Source organism: Amblyomma maculatum, chromosome 2, assembly GCF_055883805.1.
Source record: "Amblyomma maculatum isolate TAMU_Amacu chromosome 2, ASM5588380v1, whole genome shotgun sequence".
Taxonomy (NCBI): Eukaryota; Metazoa; Arthropoda; class Arachnida; order Ixodida; family Ixodidae; genus Amblyomma; species Amblyomma maculatum.
Window position 1 is genome coordinate 37800214 of NC_139345.1, and position 25507 is coordinate 37825720.

General features: G+C 46.5%; 2 protein-coding genes across 2 annotated transcripts; both read left to right on the forward strand.

Moving 5' to 3' along the window:
- The first annotated feature begins 1789 nt into the window (after positions 1-1789).
- Positions 1790-9878, forward strand: LOC146198398 (uncharacterized). The gene is made up of 4 exons (XM_084591890.1): positions 1790-2137; positions 2969-3219; positions 6545-6776; positions 9768-9878. The coding sequence occupies exons 1-4, from the start codon at positions 1790-1792 to the stop codon at positions 9876-9878; spliced, it is 942 nt and encodes a 313-aa protein (XP_084448016.1).
- A 5183-nt stretch (positions 9879-15061) lies between these two features.
- On the forward strand, positions 15062-21314 carry LOC146198399 (uncharacterized). Its single transcript, XM_084591892.1, has 4 exons — positions 15062-15350; positions 18376-18379; positions 19396-19627; positions 21204-21314. The coding sequence occupies exons 1-4, from the start codon at positions 15062-15064 to the stop codon at positions 21312-21314; spliced, it is 636 nt and encodes a 211-aa protein (XP_084448018.1).
- The last annotated feature ends 4193 nt before the right edge of the window (positions 21315-25507 follow it).

The window sequence follows — 25507 nt, forward strand, 5'->3', positions numbered from 1 at the left end:
AGCAGTTACATGACACGAGTCCGATCGCCAAAGCGTTCTCAGTACTGGCCGTGGCCATATGAGACAAATGTGGCTGTGCTCTTTCTAGGACAGCCATCAATAAAATAAAGCTGCAGAACATGATGCACCGCTACGTTTTCTCGATTCCTATCGGCTAGAGACAAGGTCTCGCACCGTTGTCGCCCTCACTCCTCTCAGTATTTCATATAATTACGTTTAAAATGAAGATCGACCATTTCATACTCGTTCAGGTTAAGTGGTACATGGACTCTTGACAAAGGTGCAAGTCACGATAACAATTATTAGTCAAAAGGCTACTTGCCCGCCTCGATTACCTGGTTTCAGTTACATTAGAGCTACAATAACACCCGGGAACTATGCGAGGCACATATAATAACACAGCTAAAGAGGCTCGCCACCACATCCGCGGGATGGAAAATTCTGGGTAAATTAGGACTATAAGATAGAATCCCGGAAAGAAATTCACAAGTAAAACTGCCGACTGAAGTAAGAAACGCACTTACGATTAAACCGCTACCAAAAAACATGCACCCTGCTTTTCATGAAGGCAGGAGAAAAGCAAGAGCAAAGGCCCTTGAAGCCAAGTTAGAAGGCTTAAATACACTGTTTATGTAGACGCGGCGGAATACAAAGGAGGCAACTCTTTTGCTATCGTGGGCGTGAACGACTCGGGTAAAACATTAATGGCAGGTTCAATAAAAACAAACTACTCAGGGACAGCGGAGGAGGCGGCTATCGCCATGGCGATGGTCAGCACCAAAGCGGTACCATAATTAGCGACTCCAAATCTGCTATAAACAATTTTGCGAGGGGCATGATCTCCAAAGAGACAGGGCGAATTTTAAGATATAGAGACTGGTACCAGAAAGAGGTGGAATTAATATGGGTGCCGGCACACTCGGAGAACAAAGGAAACGAGTTGGCTCACAGTATATAGCTCGAGGTTATGTCAGCCGAGCAGTGAGCCAGGTTGATTCCCCCAATTTCTCGAGAGATGCACTAATCTCATTTCATGACTACACTAATCACTTTAAACTAGAAAGGCGGATATATCCTCCACCAGACAAGAAACTAGACAAAAGGCAAGAAGGAATCTGGCGTCGGCTCTAGACGCATGCCTTCTTCAGCCCTTCTAAATTAGCGCACATGTACCCAGCACAATGCAATCCAAATTGTAAACACTGCGGTGGAATAGCAGGATACGATCATATATTATGGAGCTGCATAAAAGCGCCGCCACCAGCGGACCTACTACCAGTCCCTTCTTTTGAGCGGTGGGAGGCTATACTGGCCAGCTCATTATACTGGCCAGCAGTTAACGCAAGTTCGGGCTACTGAGTTGGCTGCAAAGGTCGCCGAGAGCAACTGACTTGAGGCCATCTAAGTGTAGTGCCCACAAATCGCTCATTGCTGACAATAAATGTTTTCCAATACAAAATACATTAGAGCTCTTTGTCCAGCACCCGAAAGCGCGTGATCGTGCAGTTGACGAAAGAAAAGAGCCTGTCACGCGCGCATACATCGCGTGCAGCATACTGTCTAGAATTCGATGCGAAGAATGTTCGTTTTGGCTGCCTTTCAAGATCATCGGATCCCTGGTTATTAGTAGATCCTGTTTTAATGCCGTGACTGAAGCGAGTCGCCTGTTTCTAGACGTGTTCAGGAGTCGCCATTTCTGTTAAGGCGGACAAAAGAAATCTACTGCCGATAGTTATTCAAACTGTTGGGCGGTGATCAGCTTCTGTCCCTCAAGACCTAGTCGTCGGGCATGGGGTTGTTGCAGTCCCTTCCCATGACAGCGGTCGCCTCTCGTGACAGGTGCCAGCAGCATCTAAGCCTATTGGAGACTGGTGAGCTACTCCCCGACGAAGAAGAGAAGGAAGAGGAGCTCTGCGAAGTGGTCGTAATCGGCGGTGGTGGCGAGGCTGGCCAGCCGGTGGTTGGATCAGTGACGGGAAAAGCGCCAGTAGAAGCAACATCCATGCAGACACAGCAGAAGCAGCGAGCGGGCCCGGCGGGTGACCGCAGCCTGTCTCCCGTCTACCTGCCCGAAGTGGACACGGACGACGCAGTGAAGATCTGGTGCACTCGGAGCCACCTGAACAAGGTACGTCGCGTATACGCCCCGTGGCCTCTCACGTTATGCGGACGGCAAAAGAAACCAAGGGCCCCGGTAGAGTGAGATAGCCTCCAGGCAGACGAGTTTCGAGTCCCTGTGGGAAGTGTCCGTCGAACGAACCGTGTCTCTGCAGCCTGTTCGATTCACTCATCAATGTGCGAGTGTTGGGGGTAAGAATAGGTGGGTTTTAGCGTGATTTTTTCGCATCCTAAACATGCGTCTCCTGTAGGTATTCGGCCGATTTGCGCAGGACGCTAGCACTGCTTGTACATCACTGCACAGTACAAAGCAGGCCACCTAGAATGGGATCGGGAAGGCTCACCACTGAACAGATGCACTGCGATCAGTCGGTTTTCGCTTCATGACGCCATTGCATGCGCATCTCAACGGGCATCTTATTAGTGAATCGCATTCCTCACGTGAACTTCGATGTGACAACGCATAATATTATAATAGCTCAATGGCTTCGAAACTACTATCGATGTTCTCTTTGTGTTCTACACTGTATAAAGCTAATGCGGTCAAATTTACATAGGTTGCTGAGGTGAAGCTGCAGAAACACTTACTTTTCTGGTTCTCAGTGGACCCTCGGATAATCGCCTAAGGGCCCACTTTTCACTAGATATCTCTTACGGAAGAGCGCGAAAGCAGGTAGGTCCTACTTGCACTGTTCGGTCACAAGGCACGACGCTTGCGTGCCTACTCGCTGCATAATACAAACCCTAATGACAAGTGCTTCTAGAATCTCTTAGTCCTGGCGATGCGCGAGTGCTGTTCATATTCGCCGCACGTCTACAAGCAGCTCCTCCTTTTCCCTACCATCGGCAGCCGACGACGCAGGGCTGCCCGAGTGCCTGGCTGGCGGCGGAGCAGGAGTGCTCCAGCTCGAGCGGAAGCGACTACGATCCCGACGACGAGGACGACGAGGAGACCACCACCGGCTACAGCATGGAGACTACAACGACGAGCAGCTCCAGCTCCACACCAACAATCACGTCGGGTATGCTGCGCCAGTGGAGGCGCATCCACAAGTGCTACGCCGACAACCCTGACGTCATCGGGGACATACACGTCAACAGGTGCGCGATCCCGCCATGACCTGCTGCAGTAATCGACCTCAGGCAGACCACTTGCTTCGTGTCGGTCTTATAGCGCTCTTATGATACGCCTAAGCATGTCATCCGGCAATCATGCATGTAAGGGTGCTGTGTGCTGAGTATAGGGTTGTTCCCAGTACACCAACAGGACCAAATTCTTGGGGGTATCGTTGTCCATCTTTTTTTCCCCTCTAGACAGTAGCCATTCAGAGGCAAGAAAAGACGACAGATAAATATCACAGGGAGGCAGAGTCTCTGTTGTGATTTTTTGATCGAACGCGTTGTTTCCTGAAAATCCGGGCTAATCTGGTGGAATGCGGCAAACAATTCTGTGAAATGCTTGCTACCAGCAAGCTTCAAGGCGAAATTCCGCAGGCCGCCTGATCGAAGCTCTTGCACCCCAGCAACTCCCGTCTATAGTTGCAACCTTGCAGCTCTACTGAGTGACGAGGAGAATAGAGTAGATTGAAGCCCCCTAAAACGACAAGATACCGAGTTAGACCCACTTCCACGCCGACGTTCTCGCCGACACGTACGTGTTGGGGCTAATTTCACTAAATCATGTTATCCCGTGAGTGGCGCACCGACAAGCGTCTGCCTTGCCGGCCTCCAATATTTTTGACGGACAGGTGTCTGATGATGTTACACGAGAATTAAAGCTTTGGGCAATGTAAATGTGCAGCCACGAATCTGAAAGTGCGTTGAGTGAACTCCACAATGCACTTATCACTGCCTTACTATATGCCTCCAGAGCAAATTAATGTTTTCTGTGATTTCGACGTTGCGAAATCGTTTGTGGGCACCTTTTGAGCCACAACCTTGTTGCTTGTGCGGTGATTGATTTATAGGAACGGAAAGGCGCGGTAACTGTATCACTTGTTTTCTGTGGACACCTGAACCGCGCCGTAAGGGAAGGGATGAAGGTGGGAGGGAAAGTGGAAAGAGAGAAAGAGCCGTAGTGGAGGGCTACGAAGTAGTTTCGACTCCTGGGGATCTTTAACGTGCGCTGACATCGCACAGCACACGGACGCCTCTTCGTTTAACGCAGCCGCCGAGGTCGGGTTCGAACCCGAGTACACCGGCCGCAGTAGTCGGGCGCCTTATCACTGCATCATTCCGGCGGGGTTAATATACGGCGATAGCTGTCAATAATCCTGACAAGCCATGCTGGGTAGTTCTTGTCTAGCGTCATGCCAGCGTGGTTGCCGTGGAGAGCAATTAGATAATCAGTAATTAGTCAAGTAGTTATCCTGTAATGAGATAATAAGCTAATAAGCTAATCAGATATTAGCAAATGTTAATTACTGATGTTTAGTTAATTGTTTAATTAGTAGTCAGTTAATAATTAATTATTCACAGTGACAGTGCTGATGACTGAGATTAGGTCATAAGCGGATGTGACGTCATCATTGCGTCACATCCGGTCATGTTTAATAACAAGAACTGACGTCATGATGACGTCACATCCGGTCCGGGCTTCACGACTGGTTACGACGTCACCAAAGGGCATCGTCTATCTGGCGGAAGAGGCCGCAACAAGCCAAGGGCTACCTGCCAGCCTCTAATCCGCGGGCGCACGACTCCCCGTCTTCCCCGGCACGCGTGCCGGGGGCGGGGAAGAGGACGCCCATTTCCAATGGAAATAAAAGTTGTGCAACCAACCGACGCATATACGAAGCTGACCCCTCCGGGCGCCCGATCCAGGCGTCCTCGTGGGGCCTTTCATTTGGAGCTGCAATGAACGCCGCGCCACACAGACAAACAAACGCACTACAGCAGGCATCAGCAGCCTTTCAAATTGTTTTACAGGCAATAAAAGGCACAGTATCTGTCACAATTACTCGCGGACACCTTAGCTGAGCCGTAAGGAAAATGAAGAAGGCGGGATTGAAAAAAGAGAGAACGAGGTGTAGTAGTGGAGGGTTTCAGACCACCGCACGTAGAGGCTTTTGCCTCATCGCACATTAGTGGTCCAAATTGCTGCACTGAATTTATCAGGAGAAGTCAGCCCGCACCTGCACACAGGTTTCGGTTTGCGTTCCCGGCGTGTTTTGCGAGTGGCTTATGTTTGATGAGAGTGGGTTATTTTTGTTCTGCAGTATCTAAACATTATATAGAAAAGGATAGTTTGTCGAATGAAGCAAGTCGCGTCACGTTTCTTTCAATACAGCCGATAGGGTGACATACCGGTGCAGCGTTGTGGTACAGTGAACTAGAATCTAGTTCACTGTAGTTGTGGGGCTGGTACAGTGTGGGGCGGCTCTTGGAGGTTCGCAAGAGCTTCGGACTTCTTGATGTTTATCATAGATGCGGTGATAAAGACCCTTTGTAGAGAAGACTAGTTCACATGGATGAAGATTTTGCACATGCAGACATAGGCTCGGCATGAGGGGTCATGGGAATAAGCTATTTTATTGGAGATGCTGAAGTGAAATGCAGGAATCATATAATATGGATTCCTTGCTCCAAAAATCAAGCCCTGGAACTGTTGTTTCGCTTTTCTCGCATTTTTGTATTTTTGCACGTAGCTGATGATTTAGGGGCTGCAGTGTTGAAACTGCGTCTGTCAATCGTTTTCTCCTTTACCCAGTTCGCCAAGTGAGCGAAATGACAAATATGACCAGCTAGTTTTCAGGGTGCAGATCACTGAGCACATCTTCGAATACGATAATGTAAAAGAAGGCCACGAAAAAAAAAAAACAACTGAACAAAGGAAGAATTGCGAGCTCTGCTATCGCAGAAGAAAATTGAAACATAGAAAAACATTTATGTTCAGCACCTGCCAATTATATCTGTATCACGTTCTCACATAACTGCTTCTAGCAGTGCCATAACAGTCATGACCCAGAGGTCATGACAACTGTACCTGTTTTTTCTTTCACATATACATGAAACTTAGTGGAAGGACAGCTATGAGCATGTGAATTGTTTCGCGTATTTCAGTTTTCCTCTAATGATCGATGTAGCTTAGCCCTGTGTTTAATGTTTGTTTTCTTTGCAGATTTACATACTTCTTGCATATTTAAATAATCAGAGCTCAAGGTATTTGCACATACAACTTTTCTCTTTGCTTGATTAAAAAATGTAATTAACACGTTACAATTTGATGCATGACAATGTGCGCTGTGTTTGGTACTTCCCGCAAAAAATAATATTCCTTGTCTCTCTCAAATGTAGCCATTTTTTCGCGGTATCAGCATTACGTGAAGTAAAAATAATAACTAGGCAACGGCCATGCGAGCCCTCTTGGCAGTATTGTGAGCACTTGATGCTACTCGGCGCTTTCTCCGCTATCGTGGTGGCGCAGGGTTCTGACGTACATGGGCCACCCGCACTGGCGGAAGACCTACGCCGCCTCTCCTTCCGGGAACAGCCCGAACCCGAACACGGTGCTGCAGGCCACCATGGCGCTCAGGCTGGAAGACCTGCGCCAGAAGAAGCTACAGATGGATGCCGCCTGGCGCACAATGCAGATTAATGGCAGCTCCATGAGCCGTGTCGTGCTCGAGGCCAGGCGCCACGCCGTGCAGCAGCTCGAGGTGAATACTGGCTTCGTCACGTGTCGGCATTCCCTTTCACCGCCTGCGCCGATTGCTTTCCTGTGTGCACTTACCAGAACCTAATAATTAGCGTCGACTAAGAAAACGCCCCCTATGTGGTAACGCCATCTTCACTGCTAAATTGGCCATGGAACCCGTTTGGGCGTTTCGATTTATTTACTCGTCGCTGTGGGGCGCTACTTTCCTGAATGTCTTGTGAGGTGCAGTCCAAAAGGCACCTGATGATTGATTGATTTATAGGAAGGGAAAGGCGCGGTAACTGTCTCACTTGTTTGCTGTGGACACCGCAACCGCGCCGTAAGGGAAGGGAGGAAGGTGGGAGTGAAAGTGGAAAGAGAGAAAGAGGAAGCGTAGTGGAGGGCTACGGAGTAATTTCGACCACCTGGGGATCTTTAACGTGCGCTGACATCGCACGCTCTAGTCCCTCCTCAATATACCAAAAGGCACCTAGGTGAGCTATGAACTATTTGGGGGGAAGGGGGGGGGGGGAGGGTAGCTGGCCCGACTGCCGATGAGTGAGCGGCGCCTCGCAGAGACAAATAAAATGATTCCTGCAATTTTCGTGGTGTGGCGTTAATGACAATATGGTCACTTGTTCTCAATGAGCACGCAGAAGGGAATGTTTTGAAGAAATCTCTGGTGAAAATGTTGCTCTGTCTTTTTCGCGATAGCGCTACTCCTTCGTTGCAGGGGGGCGTAGGGTGTAAATGACGGGATCGACGGAGAGGCGTGGCGAAGTCTGGGTAAAAGGGGACGGCAGAAAGGAAAGGCGCAAAATTCAAGCATAGCGAAAGACGAGGGGCGCGAGTTCCGCGTAGAGGAGGGCATTTGACGAGGGCCTTTGACTTCAAAGGACTCGACCTACCTCAAACTGACGCTCGAAATTTGGCGATTTGACTCAGCAGCACCTAACCTATTAAAGGTGGCACTTATTGGAAGGCGATTTGCCCAACGTCACGAGACCGTGTCACTCGAATTCCCCACACAGCCCTCGGGATTATGATATTTAGGGTTGTATAGTTCAGGATCCTTGCAGTGTTTTGAGAAAATCTCAAGACGTAAAATAAACGAATAAATGTGAGAGGAAACCCGTAGCGAACCAAAATTTATCGCAGGCAAAAACCAATTGAATATAAAAGAAAAAGGCAGACGCGCGCCCAAGAGAAAATTTAATTAAAACGATTACAAACAAAACTAAATGACACAAATGAGAAGTGGGAAAATTAGGCAAAGATTCCTCAATACGTTTATCATTGTGAAGGAAAAGAGTGAAAAACAACACAAAACGCAAGGCTGAGTCCAGCGTGCCACAAGCTTGAGATGTGCTCGCATGTGGCCAGGGGAAGGGAATGTGCGGGGAAATGTGGAAAGGGAAAGGAGTAAAAAAGATGCAAGTGGAATAAAAAATAAAATGGAAAATAAATGGTTTAAATAACGCAGAACGTGATTGGAGAGAAAAAAAAAATATGTGGGCCAGAGCAATGCAAAGCAGGAAAAGTAACGGGTAGGGATAGGGTAAATAATGCGTAACCAGTGAAACAAAAGAAAACAAAACGGAAAGGTATCAACAAAATCCCAAAGAAAAAAAAAAAACGGAAAGAAAACTGTCCATCTAACAGCCATTTGCAACAATTGTATTAGGAACAGGAATAGAAAGAAAGAAAAATGCGAATATACGCTGGGCAAAGAAACAGTAAGCACTTATGCCCACACACGTCAGGGGCAGGGCGCACCGACATGAATAAAATTCAAACCTTAGTGTCAGCTCTAGCAAAGGACGCCTTTCACATGTGTGATAGTGCTGCAGTTATTCAATGCGTAGCGTGTATATCCTGTTCCACATGCTTGAAATAGAACGCAATAGTCTTTGGCAGGCAAGGAAAATTCTAAATCTTCCGTGTCGGCTCGAAGGTCTTCTGTACACGTAGGCCGGCCACGCGCGCTGCTGGCCCATTGTCGTTACAGCTTGCTGGCTGGCGTGTGCCGTAAGCATGGGCCTCTAGAACGCCTTGGGTGGTACTTATGTAAACATATTTGCTTCCGCGTAGTCATTTGTCAGCAAGTGAGTGCGTCCTCATATTGGACGTCGCTCTCCACATTAACGAACCGAGAGTGTTCTAACCTGGGGTAATCTATACTGCATAGACTGGGGTCTACTGGGAGAAGAGGCACTGCGTCTGTAAGAATAAGTATAAATGTAGCAGCATAGCTCATGAATATATTGACCAACCTTTCGATGTAGTTCAAATTATTGTCTGGTTCTATCCGACAGAGCGTTGAGATAAACATTCGTTTCCTTACAAAAACATTTTACAGTCATCTCTCTGCACTCTTTACAGTTAATTTTAAGGAGAGTTTTACATGGACAGGTGCGTGTCGTACTTATTTCTATATCTAGCTGAGCGGCTTCGTTTTAGCCATGCGGCCATAACGTTCTCTCATTTATGCGCCACCTAACCATCAGCGCCTGTTTTCAAGAAATGTTTCCTTGAGCTTGTGTTCCGTCTGTCTCAGGATTTTGGTCCCCCCTCCCCCCTCAGGGTTTCCTTGGTATCTTAAATGCGCGTACTTTTTTCCACGGCGTATGTGGACTTCTTGTGCAACCTCATTTATATTGGCTCCGTGATTTGGTCGAATTGGTAGGAGGAAGTGGTCGTGTAAGGGTGAGCGCTGTGATGGGATCAGGGTCGGCTGTGAGCTGCGCTCGGTTGAGCGCAGACGTGTCTAAACAGCTCCGCCTATTATGTTGAAACAGAGCTAAAGCCAGCGTCGCATGTATCCACTGCAGTGGGTAACCACCGCAGGCCGAGAACTTGCGGCTGTACAGGCTGCGCCAATGATATGGGAAGAGAAGCAGGCCGAGCAGTCATCACATTTTAATGCTCTCGCTATCTCGAAAGGTTGTGTGATTAGGTGTCCCCTAATTTTTTAAGCGCTTTTATCTCTTTTCCGCTCTCTGTCTCTCCGCAGAAGGAGCTGATGTCTCTGCACAGAGAGATCTCCAAGATCAACCGCAAAACTCTGTCCGCCACGAGAGAGGAAGTGGCTGCGGAGGGAGCTACGCCGGCCAGTGACAAGTGAACAACAACGAGGGCTCGCGCGTTTTTTTTTTCCTCGTCGTTTTTTTCTTTCTTTCTTCCTTATACTTTTCTTTCGTTTGAACTGAAAACGTGTGTAATATGCGGCGTTTGCAAATAAAGAGTATGCAAATAAAATAAAGAAAAGCCATGATTATGCCCCCGGAGAATCAGGTCAGTGTGCCGGCACCTGGCCAAGCCACATCCATGGGTGTAGCTGGCATCGTTCCATTGAGCAGCAGGGGCGTGGCGACCACCTGCTTCAGATCGGACGCTGTCAGTGCTCTTGGCTTCCACACAGCGGGGCGAGCTTCCCTTCACTGCGCTGCCGCATGACTCGAGCTCCCATTTGCAAGAAATGGGCAGTCATTCACCCTTTAAAGAAGGTCAAGAAGGCCTTCGTTTCTTTGTTACGATCGAGATACCTTGAGAGCTATTCCTATGAGTTAATGCGAAGCTTCTTTTTAGTGCATTTTATCTTGATTTCTGCTCGATCTATTGCACTGGTAGAAAATAAAGGCGCGTTCCTTCACGAGGTTTTCCTTGGAATGCGTTCACCAAACAATTCCCATTGGACAGAGCAAATAACATTCGCTGGCGAAGGTGGCGGTAATGGTGGCGTTGTTAGTACGATGAATGTCTAACATGCGTAATGAGTGAAGTGAGCAAAAAGTGGGAGTAGAAAGTATGAGCAGGAAGCGCGAATCAAACCGTGACGACCGTTCTTTTGCAGCTTTCAGGGTGACGTCATACCATATCGCTTTCCACTTAGCACATATTTGCATGTAGAACTAGAGGCTAGTTTTCGATAGGGATTCGAATCGACTACGTACTACCATCAATTGTAAGTGTAGAAGTCCACTGACAAGTGGGACAGCTATTGCGCCTTTACTTTCTCCAAATGTCAAAACAACTGAAGACGCTGGACACTGTCAAACTCAGTGTCAGTCTCTCAGTGCTGAACCGCCAATAAAATTATTCCAAGCCGCGGTAAACAGGGAATTCTTGATCGCTTTCAGTTGATTTAAACCCCGACTAATTTTTTTGAAGGGAGCTGCCACAGTAAAATAATTTGCATGAGTGAGAAGCCAAAGTACAACCTATGTTGTACAACTCCACATGACCCGCAACGTCCTTAATAGGGCTTCCTTGTGTTTATATGCCGTTAACGTTTGAGTTTTCTCTGAGCATTGACGGTGGACTGAGTCGCAGGAAGTGCAATTATCGCCCAGATTAAGAAAATATGGTTAATGCTACCTACCCTCCTTTAAACACGAAAGGAACACCTGCGGCGCCGCACACGTGCTCTTGTCCCTCCGTGTGCGGTAACCTTCCTCCGGGGTTTTGCCCGCAGAGGAGGTTGAGCTTAGAGGATCCGGGTCGGGGTTGCCCTCAATCCTGCTGTCACTAGGACACGGCCTCGATTTTGGCACTTATATTCCCTGCCATTGTGTCCTGTCTGCCAATTTGAAGACACCAAGACAAATATTAACTACTTGTGGGTTTCCCCGGCACTAAATCCGACAAGTATTCGGCACCTGTAAGCATCGGGTTCCCTGCCAAACAACCCGCGGGCCTCAGCACTGCTCTCTCCTCGACGTTTTCTGATCGGCTAACCTGTTCGCATTTATTAACAACTCTCGTATTTGCTTCTTTAACTTCCTTAATACCTTGAGGTAAGAAACAAAGTTATTAAAGAAAGCAGTTAACACTGCGCCAAGGATTAAAAATTCTAGGGGACACTTTAGATCACTAAATTTCGATGAGGCGAAAGCCTCCATCGCGCGGTGGTCCGAAGCATTCCACTACGGCACCTATTTCTCCCTGTTTTCACTCCCACCTTCGCGATAACGCAAAAGCGTAAGCTACCAGCCTATATATAAAGCCTCGCTTTAATCGAGACGCATGAATGTGCCTGCGTGGCCTAGGGATAACGTAAATGCAAGGGTTTTGGCAGGCTGATAGTGATATCACCCTCTCACATAACAGGACAGGCGCGAGCTGGCAGCTCCTGCCGATTGTGATGTCAGGAAGCACTACGTCCAGTTAGTGTTCGGCCATGTCAGCTGCCAGTATACCGCCTCCCACATAACGAAAGCGTTACGGCGGACGGACGCGATCCGTGAAGCGATCGCCTTAAAAATTAAAAAGGACCAATTCATGTGGGCTCTTCCCAGTTGGACCCGTTGCTTTGGATGATCATTCCTAGAATTCGTATTTTGTCAACCGTGGGTATGCGATTTCCATCCCTGTCGTGTATCTCTATGCATGTTGTGTGATGTCGGCGCCAGTCGTTGGACGGGCGCCCTGGTCTTAAGGGGGTAGATGAGTAGTTCGGATTTTCCTGAAGAGCAATAGGTCCAATTGGGGCAAGATGGGCCTCAGTAACCGTGGTGGCTTCTTGCATGCGAGCTTCCATTTCCGCATCGCTGCCACCGGTGCTCCAGATGGTAACATCGTTTGCCTATACGGTGTGCTCCACATCAGCAATTTCACCCAGTGTGCGGGAAAGCTTTGCCATCGCCAAGTTAAATAATAATGGTGAAAGTACTGAGTCTTGCTGTGTTCCCTTATCGCTCAGATTATAACTCTCCGAGACGTGCTCGCCTATCCGGAGAGTTCAATCCTCGAGAAACGCCTTGACGTAGTGGTAGAAGTGCGTTCCAAGATTGTGGTCAGATATGGCTTTGAGAATGGCTTGATGGATGTTGTCAAAAGCTTGCTCCACGTCGAGTCACAGTAGCGCCTTGGTGGCTCGTGTGGATATCAAATGTGATTTTAATTTTCCATAAACATTGAAGTGCTTATCTTCCAGTCTATTATGCAGTCTCCTCTGTGATCACCTCAGAGAGTTTCCGGATCACATTGTAATCGCGACTGATGGGTTTGTGACCGTACAAAAGGCAGCGATTGCAATTTGTTTGGTCCCTTTCCTGGAGTTTATTGGCGCGTGTCCCGAATTACACACCAATCTAGTTAACAGAGTTTATGGCTCTTGGACTTGCGCTTTAAAAGTTCCCATCAATCAGTTACAAATCAATTTTCTATTAGGCTGCCTCTCTCTCTCTCTTTTTAGCTGCTACTAAAGTATTTAATACCTGGATGAGTGAAAGAGGTACGCTTCACCTTGATTATTATTATAAACAGCGCGAACACGAAGACAAGGGACAAGAAACAAGAAAGCCACAGTACATGCGCTGACTCACAACTAAGCCTAAGCCGTTTACTCCAAGGCCCAGGAAAACAAACACGAAGAAAACGAAACAGTCACGTGAAACAACCCCTGGGTTCACCTGCTGCATAAAAAATTACTTTAAAAAATCACTTAAAAAAGACACCTCTTTGCTAGAAAGAGCAAGAGACGTCTTGCTGACACACTTATTGTCCGTTGAAATAAAATACGATTCCACTATCTCTCTCGTTATCTTCTCTTTGTGGCGATATAAAATCTTAACACTGTCAAACTTAGGAGTGCACTTCTTCTCCTTCTTCATTATTTCACATGACTGGCAATGGGATACCAGAAACGTTTTGTCCTGCACAGGATTTCGCATGGCCTCAAAAATGTAGGCAAGAGGTATAATGTGGACGTCGCACTGACCGCCCCGCTCAAGATGAAGAGGATCTGCCCGGCTGTTCAAAGGGAAAGAGAAGCGAAGAAGCAAGAATGTGGGGTGAAATATAGAAACCCATATGTTGGATGCAAGACAGGTGTTGTGTATAGGCTTCCACTCTCTTGTGGAGCCAGTTATATAGGACAAACCGGACGGTGTATTAATAAGAGACTACAGGAACACTGTAACAACTTGGAAATTGGAAAGGACAAAACGTTTCTGGTATCCCATTGCCAGTCATGTGAAATAATGAAGAAGGAGAAGAAGAAGTGCACTCCTAAGTTTGACAGTGTTAAGATTTTATATCGCCACAAAGAGAAGATAACGAGAGAGATAGTGGAATCGTATTTTATTTCAAAGGACAATAAGTGTGTCAGCAAGACGTCTCTTGCTCTTTCTAGCAAAGAGGTGTCTTTTTTAAGTGATTTTTTAAAGTAATTTTTTATGCAGCAGGTGAACCCAGGGGTTGTTTCACGTGACTGTTTCGTTTTCTTCATGTTTGTTTTCCTGGGCCTTGGAGTAAACGGCTTAGGCTTAGCTGTGAGTCAGCGCTTGTACTGTGGCTTTCTTGTTTCTTGTCCCTTGTCTTCGTGTTCGCGCTGTTTATAATAATAATGAATAAGTACCAACTCGCCCAACAAAGTATCTTGGTACGCTTCACCTTGAGGTATGCTTCTTGTAGTATTTTCCAGAATGAAGCCAGATATTTAGCTAAATCAGCTTTTGGTGCAGCTATTGTATGTAACGTCTCTAATTTCATCGTTTTATGTAATATGTCGTTTTAACAGCTACGAATACATTGCCGCCTCGTTATACAGCTGACTGTATCCCTTGTTATATACCTTACCTTAATATATCCCTTGTTATATGCAGCTGACTAAAGAAACCTTATATACTAATGTAAACTTTGTTTATGTACATCAAGGCAGTGCGAAGCAGCACTCACTCTTATGCGATGCAGGATCCCTCGCCTAAATCTTCACTTATGTAGATGAGGGTCCAGTCAAATAAACCTTTCTGGGGCTTGCGGTGAGATTGAAACAATTGAGCATTTCTTTCTCGCTTGGGTACGTTTATAACTTCTCATAGCACAATTGAGATTTACTTTGTCGGTATAGCTTCTTCTCACCTTCGGTGTGAGTGCAAGAGGATTGGCGTTGCCTGAAATTTATGAATATTTAAATAACGACATCATAGGCAAATTTATTCAAAATTTACAAACTTCAAAAACTTTCCTCTGTATATTTATTTTTGTTATACTTAAATTATGGGTTTTTGTCGATAATTTAATTATAACAGCAATTCAGCATATGCATTTGGCTCAAAAAACACGACACAAAAGGAACGAGGTAGACAGGACAAGCGCTTGTCCTGTCTACCTCGTTCCTTTTGTGTCGTGTTTTTTGCGCAAAAAAACAAAAAAACAAAAAAAAATGCTTAGGCACCAACTAGCCTGCAAAAGCGTACTCGCATTTCGCTGTCCACACTGAACATTGGCCATTTCTCTGTCCTGGGTATGTGCCATTTACCAAGAAAGAAAAAACACAACCGTGGCCAATCCCCGCTCGTGGACATGTGCCACGAGTTGAGAAAGAAGAAGATCGGCGATGATAGCGAGGCGGGCGATCTGGCGTCTGGACCGAAGACGGGAAAAACGCCACCAGAAGGTACACCCATGCAGAGTCAAGAGCAGCAGCAGGGATCGAACCCGGCGGGCGAGCGCTGCCTGTCGCCCATGTGCCTGCCCGAGGTGTACACGGACGATGCGGTGAAGATGCGGTGCAGTCGCAGCCACCCGAGCCAGGTGCGTCGCATACGCCCAGCCGCCCTACGCAGTGCGCTTGACCTCGCAGAGCCAACAGGCATGCTATAGCACGCGAGCGGCGCATGACAAGGCTGCTTTTTCGGACTCCGATGTTCTTGATGGACAGGCGCCTGCAAAAGTTTGTGGAACACGAAAATTAATGCCTATTTCTGAGCGATGTAATCATGCAGTCACGAATATAAGAGTGCGTATTAGGCTTCTTTGCGCGAACTCCACAGTATACTCCTCAGTGCCTTACTGTATGCCTATAAGCAGGGCAAATTAGTATTTTCTGTGATTTCGATAAGAAATTCTTCGTTTGTACTTTGGGGCTATAAGCTTCTTACCTCTGCGGCGAACCGACAAGGCGAAAGACTATATGACATGTAATATTTGAGAAAGCGTGCGGGCCTGCACTATGTCAAGGGTTAAGATTGTAGTGACGAAGCGACCGATGGCTGATTGCCGGAGGATATGTTAGCTTCCAGACTACTTCCCCGAACAGGCGACAAACAGGAACTTAGTTAAGGGGAATTTCAGACAGTATGAGGCCGCTGTAAATGAGTGTCAGATGCAGATGCGCAAGGACTGAACTAGTTTGCAAATTAAGCCTAACCTTAAGCCTTTTTTATTTCAATCGCTGGCTATATGAACGCTTTTAAACATTTTAATAAATACCCTTTTGTCAACACGAAACAGGAGACACTATACGGTTACATGCCCTCGCGCATTCAAAAGAGGTAAAATAGGCAAGGAAGCTCCTGCAAAAGAGCTAAATGGTTACATCGAGGTATTTCATTAAAATAATTTAATGTTGGTTAACCTGGTACATGAGGTCGAAGCTAAAGACGCTCTGCATGGGAGACGGTCACGCAACGCATAGGCATCGAAGAATCTTTTGCTAACTCGCGTCAGAGGGGACCAAGGACCTACGTCGTGGTGTGTGACGTAGTAGCGTGCTGTGAAGGTGCGTACTGACATAAAGTAATTATCAGCACGCTAATTAAGCGTCAAAAGTTGCGCGGAAATAAAGGTGGTGGTATGATGGTTCATTTTACTGAAAGAAATTGTGTTCATGTTGGCCGGTTTTACCTGTTCAGTGATTGGTAATTGATAACAGATAATTGCGATTTTAATTTCGTAAATTCAACGCAAACCTCTATCTCTTTGAACTCTTGACCTCGTGAAATTAACGTTCCCATGATTTGTTTCCGAATCTAGCCCATTTGGTTGATACATTTCGTGCTTGCCGTGGTGACCGAGTATCAAATTTGCCGTTCGGCTATTGATCCGTATAGTTTGCGGTTTCGAATGCCGACAACAGATGCCCCAAAATTGACATTCAATTCAAACTCGTTAGTACTGAAAAATAGTGTACGATACAGTTTTAAAGTGAATTACCACAGTAATTCCACGCAGAGAAATCAGTCGTTACGTCTGAACAGCTTGCGTATGTGAATGCTGCTGAGGGTGGGCTTAATATTTTCTTCTCTTCTAGCTTTTAAAAGCTTTTTTTTTTTTAGGCAGCGCAATTTTTTTATCTGAACAAGTAATTTTGTGATAAAGTCGAAGTTCAGTTTGTCATCATTGTGTCTTTAATAACAGTATTAAAAATACGAATAGCTCTGTTAAAATATCAAGGATTTTGTGTTACAGCTAAGAATTCTAGGAGTAACTTGAGGGATGGGTGTACCGATATTCACAGGAAAAGCGGCAGCAACAACACACGGGCGGAACAAGGGAAACGAAACAAAAACAAAATAAATATTGTACTAGCAATCATTATCGAAAAAAAAAATTGAAATAAACTATATAAGCATTGTGAAAACACAGAAGTGTAAAATTATGTGTTTTTTACTTCACTGCAGGAGGTGCAGTGAAGTAAAAAGAGGAATCAGTACTTTGACAACCGTAATTCGTGCGAAGATATATACATGCCATTCACGCTTTTTACGTGTTGAATAATAATCGATTCCATGCTGCAAGTAAGCTTGATCATTGTAAAAAGCGCCATTATTTTTCTGGCATCAATGTTTAATTTAAAAAAAATAGAATTTATTTACTGGTGCGAAAAGAGGTTGAATATGAGCCGTAAACGGTGCGTTTGAAATGTTAGAACAGCCTTGTTTTGTATTTTCTGTTAAGAGGTAATGAAAAACGAACTTCGCATAGCATGCCTGTATCTCTCGCAAGTTTTTTTGGCTACATTATCGATTTGTAAGTTCCAGGACAAGTTACAACGAAGTATGACTTCTAGACACATATTACTGAGGACTTTACTGATGTAATTTGTTGTGATACGAAAAGAGGAAATCAGAATTCTGTGCTTCATACAAACTGTGTGCCCAAGGTTTCATTAGCTTTGAGTGTCAACGTATTAGTGTTTTGGCCGTAAACAATATGCTGACGTCGTCTATATTGTCTCCCTCTTTAGCGCTATTGTCAATGCTTTTAAGGTAAGGGTTGCTAATGTAAATGGTTAAACATTATGGGTCCAAAAATACTCTCCGGTGCTGCACCAGTATATGAATTTCAAGTTCAATGAATAATTATTAATTACCAGCAGTTGCTAGCCGTGCTGTAAATACGTTTTTATCAGCTGCAGGAAAATCCCACGAAAACCACAATGCTCAGGTTTTAGCATTATATTTGTATTATTTATAGAATGAAAGGCTTTTGCGAAATCTACAAAAAACGCTAAAGGTAAAGATTTTTCTCTCAAATGACTAAAATAATTTCGTTCATAGTTAGTTGCGCCGTTTCGGTTGATTTCCTTTTGATAAATCTAAACAGAGACTGCGATATGACTGTGCTTGTTGATGAAGCTAGTAATACGAACTTCTAGGAGCTTTTCACGCCATTTCCAGTAAACTCGCAAGACAAATATAGACAGGTAGTCAGCAAAATTATTACAGTCACGATTAAAAACTACTTTAATCTTCGCAGTTAGTATTTTGGGGAAAGTTCACAAGGAAAATAACCTGGCAATAATATATTCTAATATTGGTTCGAGGATGTGGATGTGCACTTTGCAGTCATTATTTGGAGGTCATTGGCCTGTTTACTCTTACTATTTTTTATAGACTGGTACCGAGAGAACTTCACTAGTTGTAACGTTGATAACCTCCTCGTTAAATAGGTTCCGCATGCAGTTTCGATTTGTTTGCCGCTTTATGCTGCTTGCTTTATTCCTCGCAGCTTTAAACTCCTTAAGATTGTCGATATCTTTAGCCTTTAGAAAGCGCTTAATGAGTGTTTTGAATTCTCACCACCTTTAAGCATTCCTTCGTTGTGACCCACGGCTTGCGCGCCTTTGAAGCTCGTCTTTGTCTTATATAGAAAGAATTCACTATACAGCGGTTTATAAATGGAAATAAAAATATTGTATGCTTCCTCTTCATCATTGCCCACATAGACGCTGCTCCGGTTTACTTTTAACTTATAAAATCTCTGTAGTGTGGTCTGGTTAATGTCTTGAATGCGTATCAGTTCAGTTCAGTCGTTCAGTCGTGTCCGACTCTTCGTGACCCTATGGACCATATCACGCCACGCTTTCCGGCCTCTCACTATCTTGCTAACATCACATAACTTAATCTGCAGCACCTCGAGAATGCTATCTAACCATCGCGTTCACTGCCTACCCCTTCGCCAGTGACCCTCAACCTTTCCCAACATCAAATCTTTCTCCAGCGACTCCTCTCTTCTCATCAGATGACCACAGTAGCTGAGCTTTAACTTTAGAATTTGACCCTCCAATGAGCAGTCAGGGTTTATGGTCGACAATATCGACTGATTTGATCTTCTGGCAGTCCAAGGAACTCTCAAGAGTCTTCGCCAGCACCACAATTCAAACGCGTCAATTCTTCGGCGGTCAGCCTTTTTCACAGTCCAACTCTCGCATCCATACATCACAACTGGAAAGACCATAGTATAGAATGCGACATTTTATCTGCTTTACTATGGATTGCTGACATGTTCAGGAACAGTAAATTGGCAGTATTCGTGAAGTAAACTTTACTAGGGCAAGAACCATACAAGTGCCTTTGGTGGTAACGACAGCACTTGCCATTGCTCGGTGATTTCTCCACGTCTCGGTGACGCAGGGTTCTGACGTACATGGGCCACCCGCACTGGCGCAAGAGCAACGCCTCCTCTCCCGCCGGGAAGAGCCCGAACCCGACCACGGTGCCGCAGGCCACCATGGCGGTCCGGCTGGAAGACTTGCGTCAGAAGAAGCTGCAGATGGAGGCCGCCATGCGCACCTTAAAGAAGGACGGCCGCCCCATCAGCCGCGTCGTGCTCGAGGCCAAGCGCCAGGCCGTGCAGCAGCATGAGGTGAGCACTGGCTTCGGCACGTCTCAGCGTTCCCTTCGGCCGCTGGCGGCGATTGCTTCCCTAGCTGTTCATAGCAGAAACTACTAATTAGCGTCGAGTGAGAAAATGACCCTTTATGTCAACGCCAGCTGTAGCGGTGGAACCTGTTTGGATGCTTGAGTTTATTTTCTCGAAGCTATGTGGTGCTACTTTTCTGGATTGGGTGGCTTAAATAGCGTGTGTTGCGTACCCTAAGCCTCTTTAAAGAACTTTCTTGTCATCTTGTTTTGAGGAGGGATTCGCTACTTGCTAGCAGTGATTTAAAGAAGGAGAAATCCAGTGAAAACCTGATCGGCGCTCATGGATAAATTACAGTTCAGTGTCTGAATGATCTATGTATGCACTTGAGTCATTTGCATCACCGCTGTGTTGCTCGCAAGATAAACGAAACGCGGCAAAGTATTATATGAATGCTCGTAGCTAAAGCACTGCTCTTTTTCGCTAGTCGTGTACTTGCATGCGAAAAAACCTTACCTGAAAGAAAAAAAATTGTCAACGATTACGTTGTTTCCTAATGTGAAATTTGAGGGCAGCTCATCAGCTGTTTCACCTTTTCGATATATTGAGGCAAAGATTTCGAGGAAGACACGTGTGTACAATTATAAATAACTTTTCTTAATTTTTCACACGTATTCCTTCAAGAAACACTCCACTAACAGTTCTTGACTGTCATGAAAGAAGCTTTTTGGTCGGAGAAATGAAGAAAGCAATTAAGTTATCGGGAGGTTGCGGGAGGCAGCGAGTGGGCCCATAGGAACGTTGCACGATGAACAGATAGCAGCGAATGACTGATGCTGCTGACGCCGCTAGCGAGGGAAAAGAACGCGACTCTGTGTTTCGGCTTGGGATGCATGCACCGTGATCCGCTGATAGCGAGCCGGCGTTTCGGCAACCGGAGAGCACTCTCGCCGCCACGCCGGAAGAGGTGGGGAGGGGCGGGTATAAGCAGCGGCGAACGGGGGAGCGCGCGCAGAAGTCAGATAACGCGTGCAGTCGGTGCCACGCAGGAGGAGGGGGTAGAGCTGGTTACGAGGCCGACGCCGACGCCGACGCGAAACCCAGGAACGGGCGCCAAAGAGCTGCGCTCTAAAACACAGCCGATTAGAGGCAGGACCCTAACGCTCTACATACGTCCATCGACTTCCATGAGCGAAAGAGAACTGAGCGCCGGTGTACCAATGCTCCTCCGACCGATGAGTGCGTGTCATCTGTCAAATGCCACCTGCCAGATGCCTCCTCAGGGTTCGGTGGTAGGAAGGGAGTAAGGGAGAAACGTGTAGACAGCTCCGAGTATCGGGTTAGAATACAGCGAGAGTCAGCGATGCAAGTGTCCACCACAGGGAGAAATTCTTGCAAGCGGACCAATGGCGGCTGCACATTCTCGAGGTATCAGGCCAGCATCAATGGCTGAGGAAGAGAAAGAGGCTGAGCAGACTTCATATCTTAATGTTGTCGCAGTCCCAACAGGTGACCTAATTAAGTGTCCCCTAATTTCTGAAGGGCTTGTATCTTTTTTTCGCTCTCCGTCTCTCCGCAGAAGAAGCTCGTGTGTCTGCACAAAGAGAGGATCAAGATGCCCCGAAAAATTACGCCAGTCACGACAGAAAAAGCAGCTGCAGAGGAAGATGTGCTGGCCCATGACAAGTGAACAACAACGAAGACTCCGGTGTTTGTTTTGCTCTCATCATGTTCTTATTCCTCACGTTCCTTTTGCCCGAAATGATAGCGTGATAAACATATGTAGCGTTCGCAAATAAAGTGTGAGAAGTTTTCATATTTTTTTCTTGATCCTTTATTTAACAAGAAGATAAATGCAGCAAGGTTGCGGCAGGTAATTAGGTAAGCGTACACAAATATTAATCCTGCGAACATACAACGTGGGTAGCCGCAGTTATCGCAGATCAGGGATGTTCGGTGGTCCACAAGAGTTGCATATTTTGTGCCGCACCTGGTATAATTGGGATGGAGATGATGGTATATTTTCGAGCATTAATACGATATCATTAGAGTCTAAATACACAGAAATTCCAGAATTTGAAAAGTCACGAGATTTCTTTAATGCCTTTAATGGTGACGTCACAACTGCAAGTATGAGCAGAGAGTTAATTGGTCGCCGGAGTGGCTGACACTACACCACGTACAGGCTGGAGTTTTAGCTGGGTTAGCTTTGCATATGTGCTGGTCACGTGAGATGGCTGAGAGCTGTGGTGGTAGGTTGAATTCACAGCCTCCAAAAATGGGGCACCAGGGTGTCGGGCTGCAGTGAGAGAAACCTGTAGGAGCAACGTTGCTTCTAATGCAGTTCCATTCCAGTTTTAACGTGTCTATTTCTTGCGCAAGTCGGCCCTTACGCATAAGTCATCTCGATGTCGAAATGCAGGTCTGTGGCGGATATAAATGGCAGCTATCTGTGGGGATGCCCATGTGTCCAGATTCCTGTGTCACGAAGTCGGCAAGGGTGCTAATCCAGGCTTCCAAGATGTAGTTTCAAGGAAGTCATCTAGCGTCGCACTGGCCTCCGAACAGTTGTTCTATTGTAAATCGGATACTTTCGAAGAAGCTGTAGATTAAGGCCGCCTGACACATCATGAACAAGGATGGCTGCCCCATCAGCCACTCCGTGCTTGAGGCCAAGCGCCACGCCGTGCAGCAGATTGAGGTGAGGACTGGCTTCGCCACGTCTCGGTGTTTCCTGCCGCCGCCGCATGATTGCTTTCCTGGCTGTACTTAGCAGAACATACTAATTGGCGTCGACTGAGAAAATGCCTCCTCTATTCTAACACTAGCCGCACTGCTAACTTAGCGATGGAACCCGTTTGGGCGCTTCTGTTTGTTTACTCGTCGCTGTGGGGCGCTACTTTCGTTGATGAAGGTTGAATAGCTTAAATAGCAAAAGTTGTTTTCCCTAAAGCCCTTAGATTAACTTTCGATCGGGGGTGGGGGGAGAAGGCTTTCGGGGGTTATCTGGCCCGATCGTCGAATGATGAGTTGCACCTCGTGAAGAAAAAAAAAATGGTTAGTACACTGTTCATGGTACGGCATCAATTGCAAATGTGTTCTCTTGTTCTCAGTGTGCTTGCACAAGGGATTTTTATGAAGAAATTTGCAATGAAAATGTTTCGCTGCGTCTCTCTTTTTTTTTTTTTTTTTTCACAATAACACCTCATCTGCGCTGCGTAGTGAGGGGAGGCGGGGTTGGCAGGGTAATGTAAATGAGAAAATAGAGACTTGGCGATGTCTGGTTAATGGACGACGGCAGAGAGGAAACGCACAAATCTCACACGTAGCGAACTGTATGAGGTGCGAGAGTTCCTCGTTGATGTAGACATAAAACCTCGGAGATCTCGACCTCAACTCAAATAAAGGCTCAAAATTTGACGATCTCAATTAACAATAACCTAATTTATTGAGGCATTCACTGATTGGAAAGCGAACTGCCTAATTTCACGAGACCACGTGACACGACCGAGTTGGCTAGTAGGCTCTCCTAAGGCGCCCTTAGTCGCCCACATTTTCGTTCCTATTCCGCGGTAAATCCTTTCTCTGAGCCTGAACACCCATGATTTAGCGCTATGCGTACATTGAAGGCCTCCCGGGAGGATTTAATGTCATCGCTATATTGACTGCTCATTTAGTCGTTGCGCTTGTTCGGTAAACAAGAAGGCCTCCTCTTCCGCCACATATTCGGAGGGTTGGCCCTTTCCATTGATAGAAGAGTTGTAAACAATCATTATGGTCAGCTTACGAGGCAAACTTAGTATTCGTTGCTGTAATTTTATTTACGTTCCTTTTGCATATCGTGCGTCTGCTCGTGGATACTTGCCTGAATGGTGAATATCTATTTTCTGGTGCTTTAAATAACATGTTTTGGTACGGTATGCTGCAATTATGTTTAATCGGTGTTAGTAGCTTTTCACGCATTTCAAAGCTGCAGCGTTAAGGCTCCCGCTCAGCGGTATACCCTGCGTCGTCCGGACTGCGTCAGCGTGTCGAGTAACCCTACGTCAGCTGTGACGTCACGAACTGGAATGAAAGGAATTAAAAAGAGGTCCTAATTCAAACTAAAGGTTGGCGTATTTCTCAAATGGCTCAACTTTGTGAAAAGAGCAGGAGAAAAAACTTCATTTTGCGAGAGATTTCGAGGCCCGCATGCCTCCTGGATCTCCGTACGACTCAACTCAGGGTCTGGGAGAAGCGCACGTGTGTGTTTGTGCGTGTGTGGGAGGGGAGATGACTGGCAGGATAAGAGAATATGGGTAAGTGTGGTCGCCTTATGAGAAGGCAACGCCAGGCTGGATATGACAACATAGATAAGCGTGGCTTCGGGGCTGAGAGTAGCGAAAGAAAAATGACAATTTTTTAGTTGTGACTCGAACCCACGATCTCTGGATCGTCCACCACTCACTTCTTCGAGTAAGCCACGCAAGGGATTGGACCAAGCTGATGAGGTACGAAGGAGTGTATGTGCGTGCGCGTGTGTCCTGGTGGCTTAATTGAAGCTCATAATTGGGTAATGTGAACAAGGAACAGCAGGTGGGTGCGAAGAGGGACCGCTGAATGGATTCAGTTACACTGTCGCGTCGTAGCCTTAACGCGGAACTTGTATTCCCCAAGTTCTTAACAGAGTCTTGTGAGCATCTTGCTTATCATTACAAAAACACCGCACTTTTCTTGCACACGTTGCGTTAGAAATAGCATGGTCTTTCTGGTGCAAGTTGTCTTTGCCTTGGGGTCGTTTTGGTGTTTGAATGGATCAATGCAATGACGTCTACTTAGCCGTAATAATGACATATAGAGAACGGGCTCTTCCACTGTGTTCAGTTTTGTACTGCTCCGGCCATCTAAACCTATTCTGTCAATTCTATAGCAGCGGATATATCAGCAGAAAGAAGGAAAAAGCAAAAAAGAAAAATTTTGGTACACAAAGTTAGCCATGTCATGAAGCAACGTAATAAAATTGACCTCGCGAACGTGATTTCAAGTATTGCCCTCGTCGACCCGCAAGCTCGGGAAAGCGAAAATTTTGCAGCAACCACAAATATTCCGTAGCGCCAATCCCATCAGATGGCGTCCGCACCTTAATCTCAGGTTTCCTCGGAAGAAAACGTGACCTGCCAAATACCCGTCCCTATATGACCAGCGCTGTTTGTTTCTCTTTGTAAGACTTTTCCTCTGGAGGCCTCAAGCAGCGCACGGCCGGGAGAGCCCATGGAGGACGGAAGAAGGGAAGCGCAGCGTGGCCTTGGATAACCCAGGTGAGTGCGCGAGCGTTCGTCCGGGCGAGGCCTACGTCACTGCGCTGGCGGTTGGGAGTCGGGAGCCGGGAAAGAGGGAACGTGGGGAGAAAAAGAAGGCCGGTGAACGATGCGACAAGCCCGCATACAAATGGGGCATAGAAAAACAAACTTCGCTGAGAGGGAAGTGACAGCGAGGGTCGCCACCCAGTGGAGAGGACCAACCTCAACGGGAAGGCAAGGAAGGCATACGAAAATGACAGATACGAAAATAGAGAGGTGGCGGAAGAAGTGCGCAAAGAAAAACAAGAAGCAGGAAGCGAGCATATATGCAGAAAACGAGCGACGGGAGAAGAGATGGAGAGCAAAGAGAAAGATGGCGGTAAAGAAAGAAGAAGCTACCCGAGTAATGAAAGAAGGATGAAAGGAAGATGGGGCTATAAAGGGTGGAAGGTAGAAAAAGCAGCCAGAAAGGAGAGGCGAGGATGGGAAAGGGCAGAGAAGAAAGGAAGGAAGGGCCCGTCGTCCAAATTGAGTTAGAGGCGACCGCAGGCGCTCGCCGGTCGTATTAGCTTGACTGACTGCCGCCGCGACTGCTTCACGCAGC

What these genes read in the sequence shown, in the direction of transcription:
- LOC146198398 (XM_084591890.1), top strand. Translation starts at nt 1,790, where the DNA reads ATGGGGTTGTTGCAGTCCCTTCCCATGACAGCGGTCGCCTCTCGTGAC. An exon ending in ACCTGAACAAGGTACGTCGC is followed by an intron (nt 2,138 to 2,968) that starts GTATACGCCCCG and finishes TACCATCGGCAG; the next exon opens with CCGACGACGCAGGGCTGCCC. An exon ending in GGGGACATACACGTCAACAG is followed by an intron (nt 3,220 to 6,544) that starts GTGCGCGATCCC and finishes GTGGTGGCGCAG; the next exon opens with GGTTCTGACGTACATGGGCC.
- LOC146198399 (XM_084591892.1), top strand. Translation starts at nt 15,062, where the DNA reads ATGTGCCACGAGTTGAGAAAGAAGAAGATCGGCGATGATAGCGAGGCG. An exon ending in AGGCCGTGCAGCAGCATGAG is followed by an intron (nt 19,628 to 21,203) that starts GTGAGCACTGGC and finishes GTCTCTCCGCAG; the next exon opens with AAGAAGCTCGTGTGTCTGCA.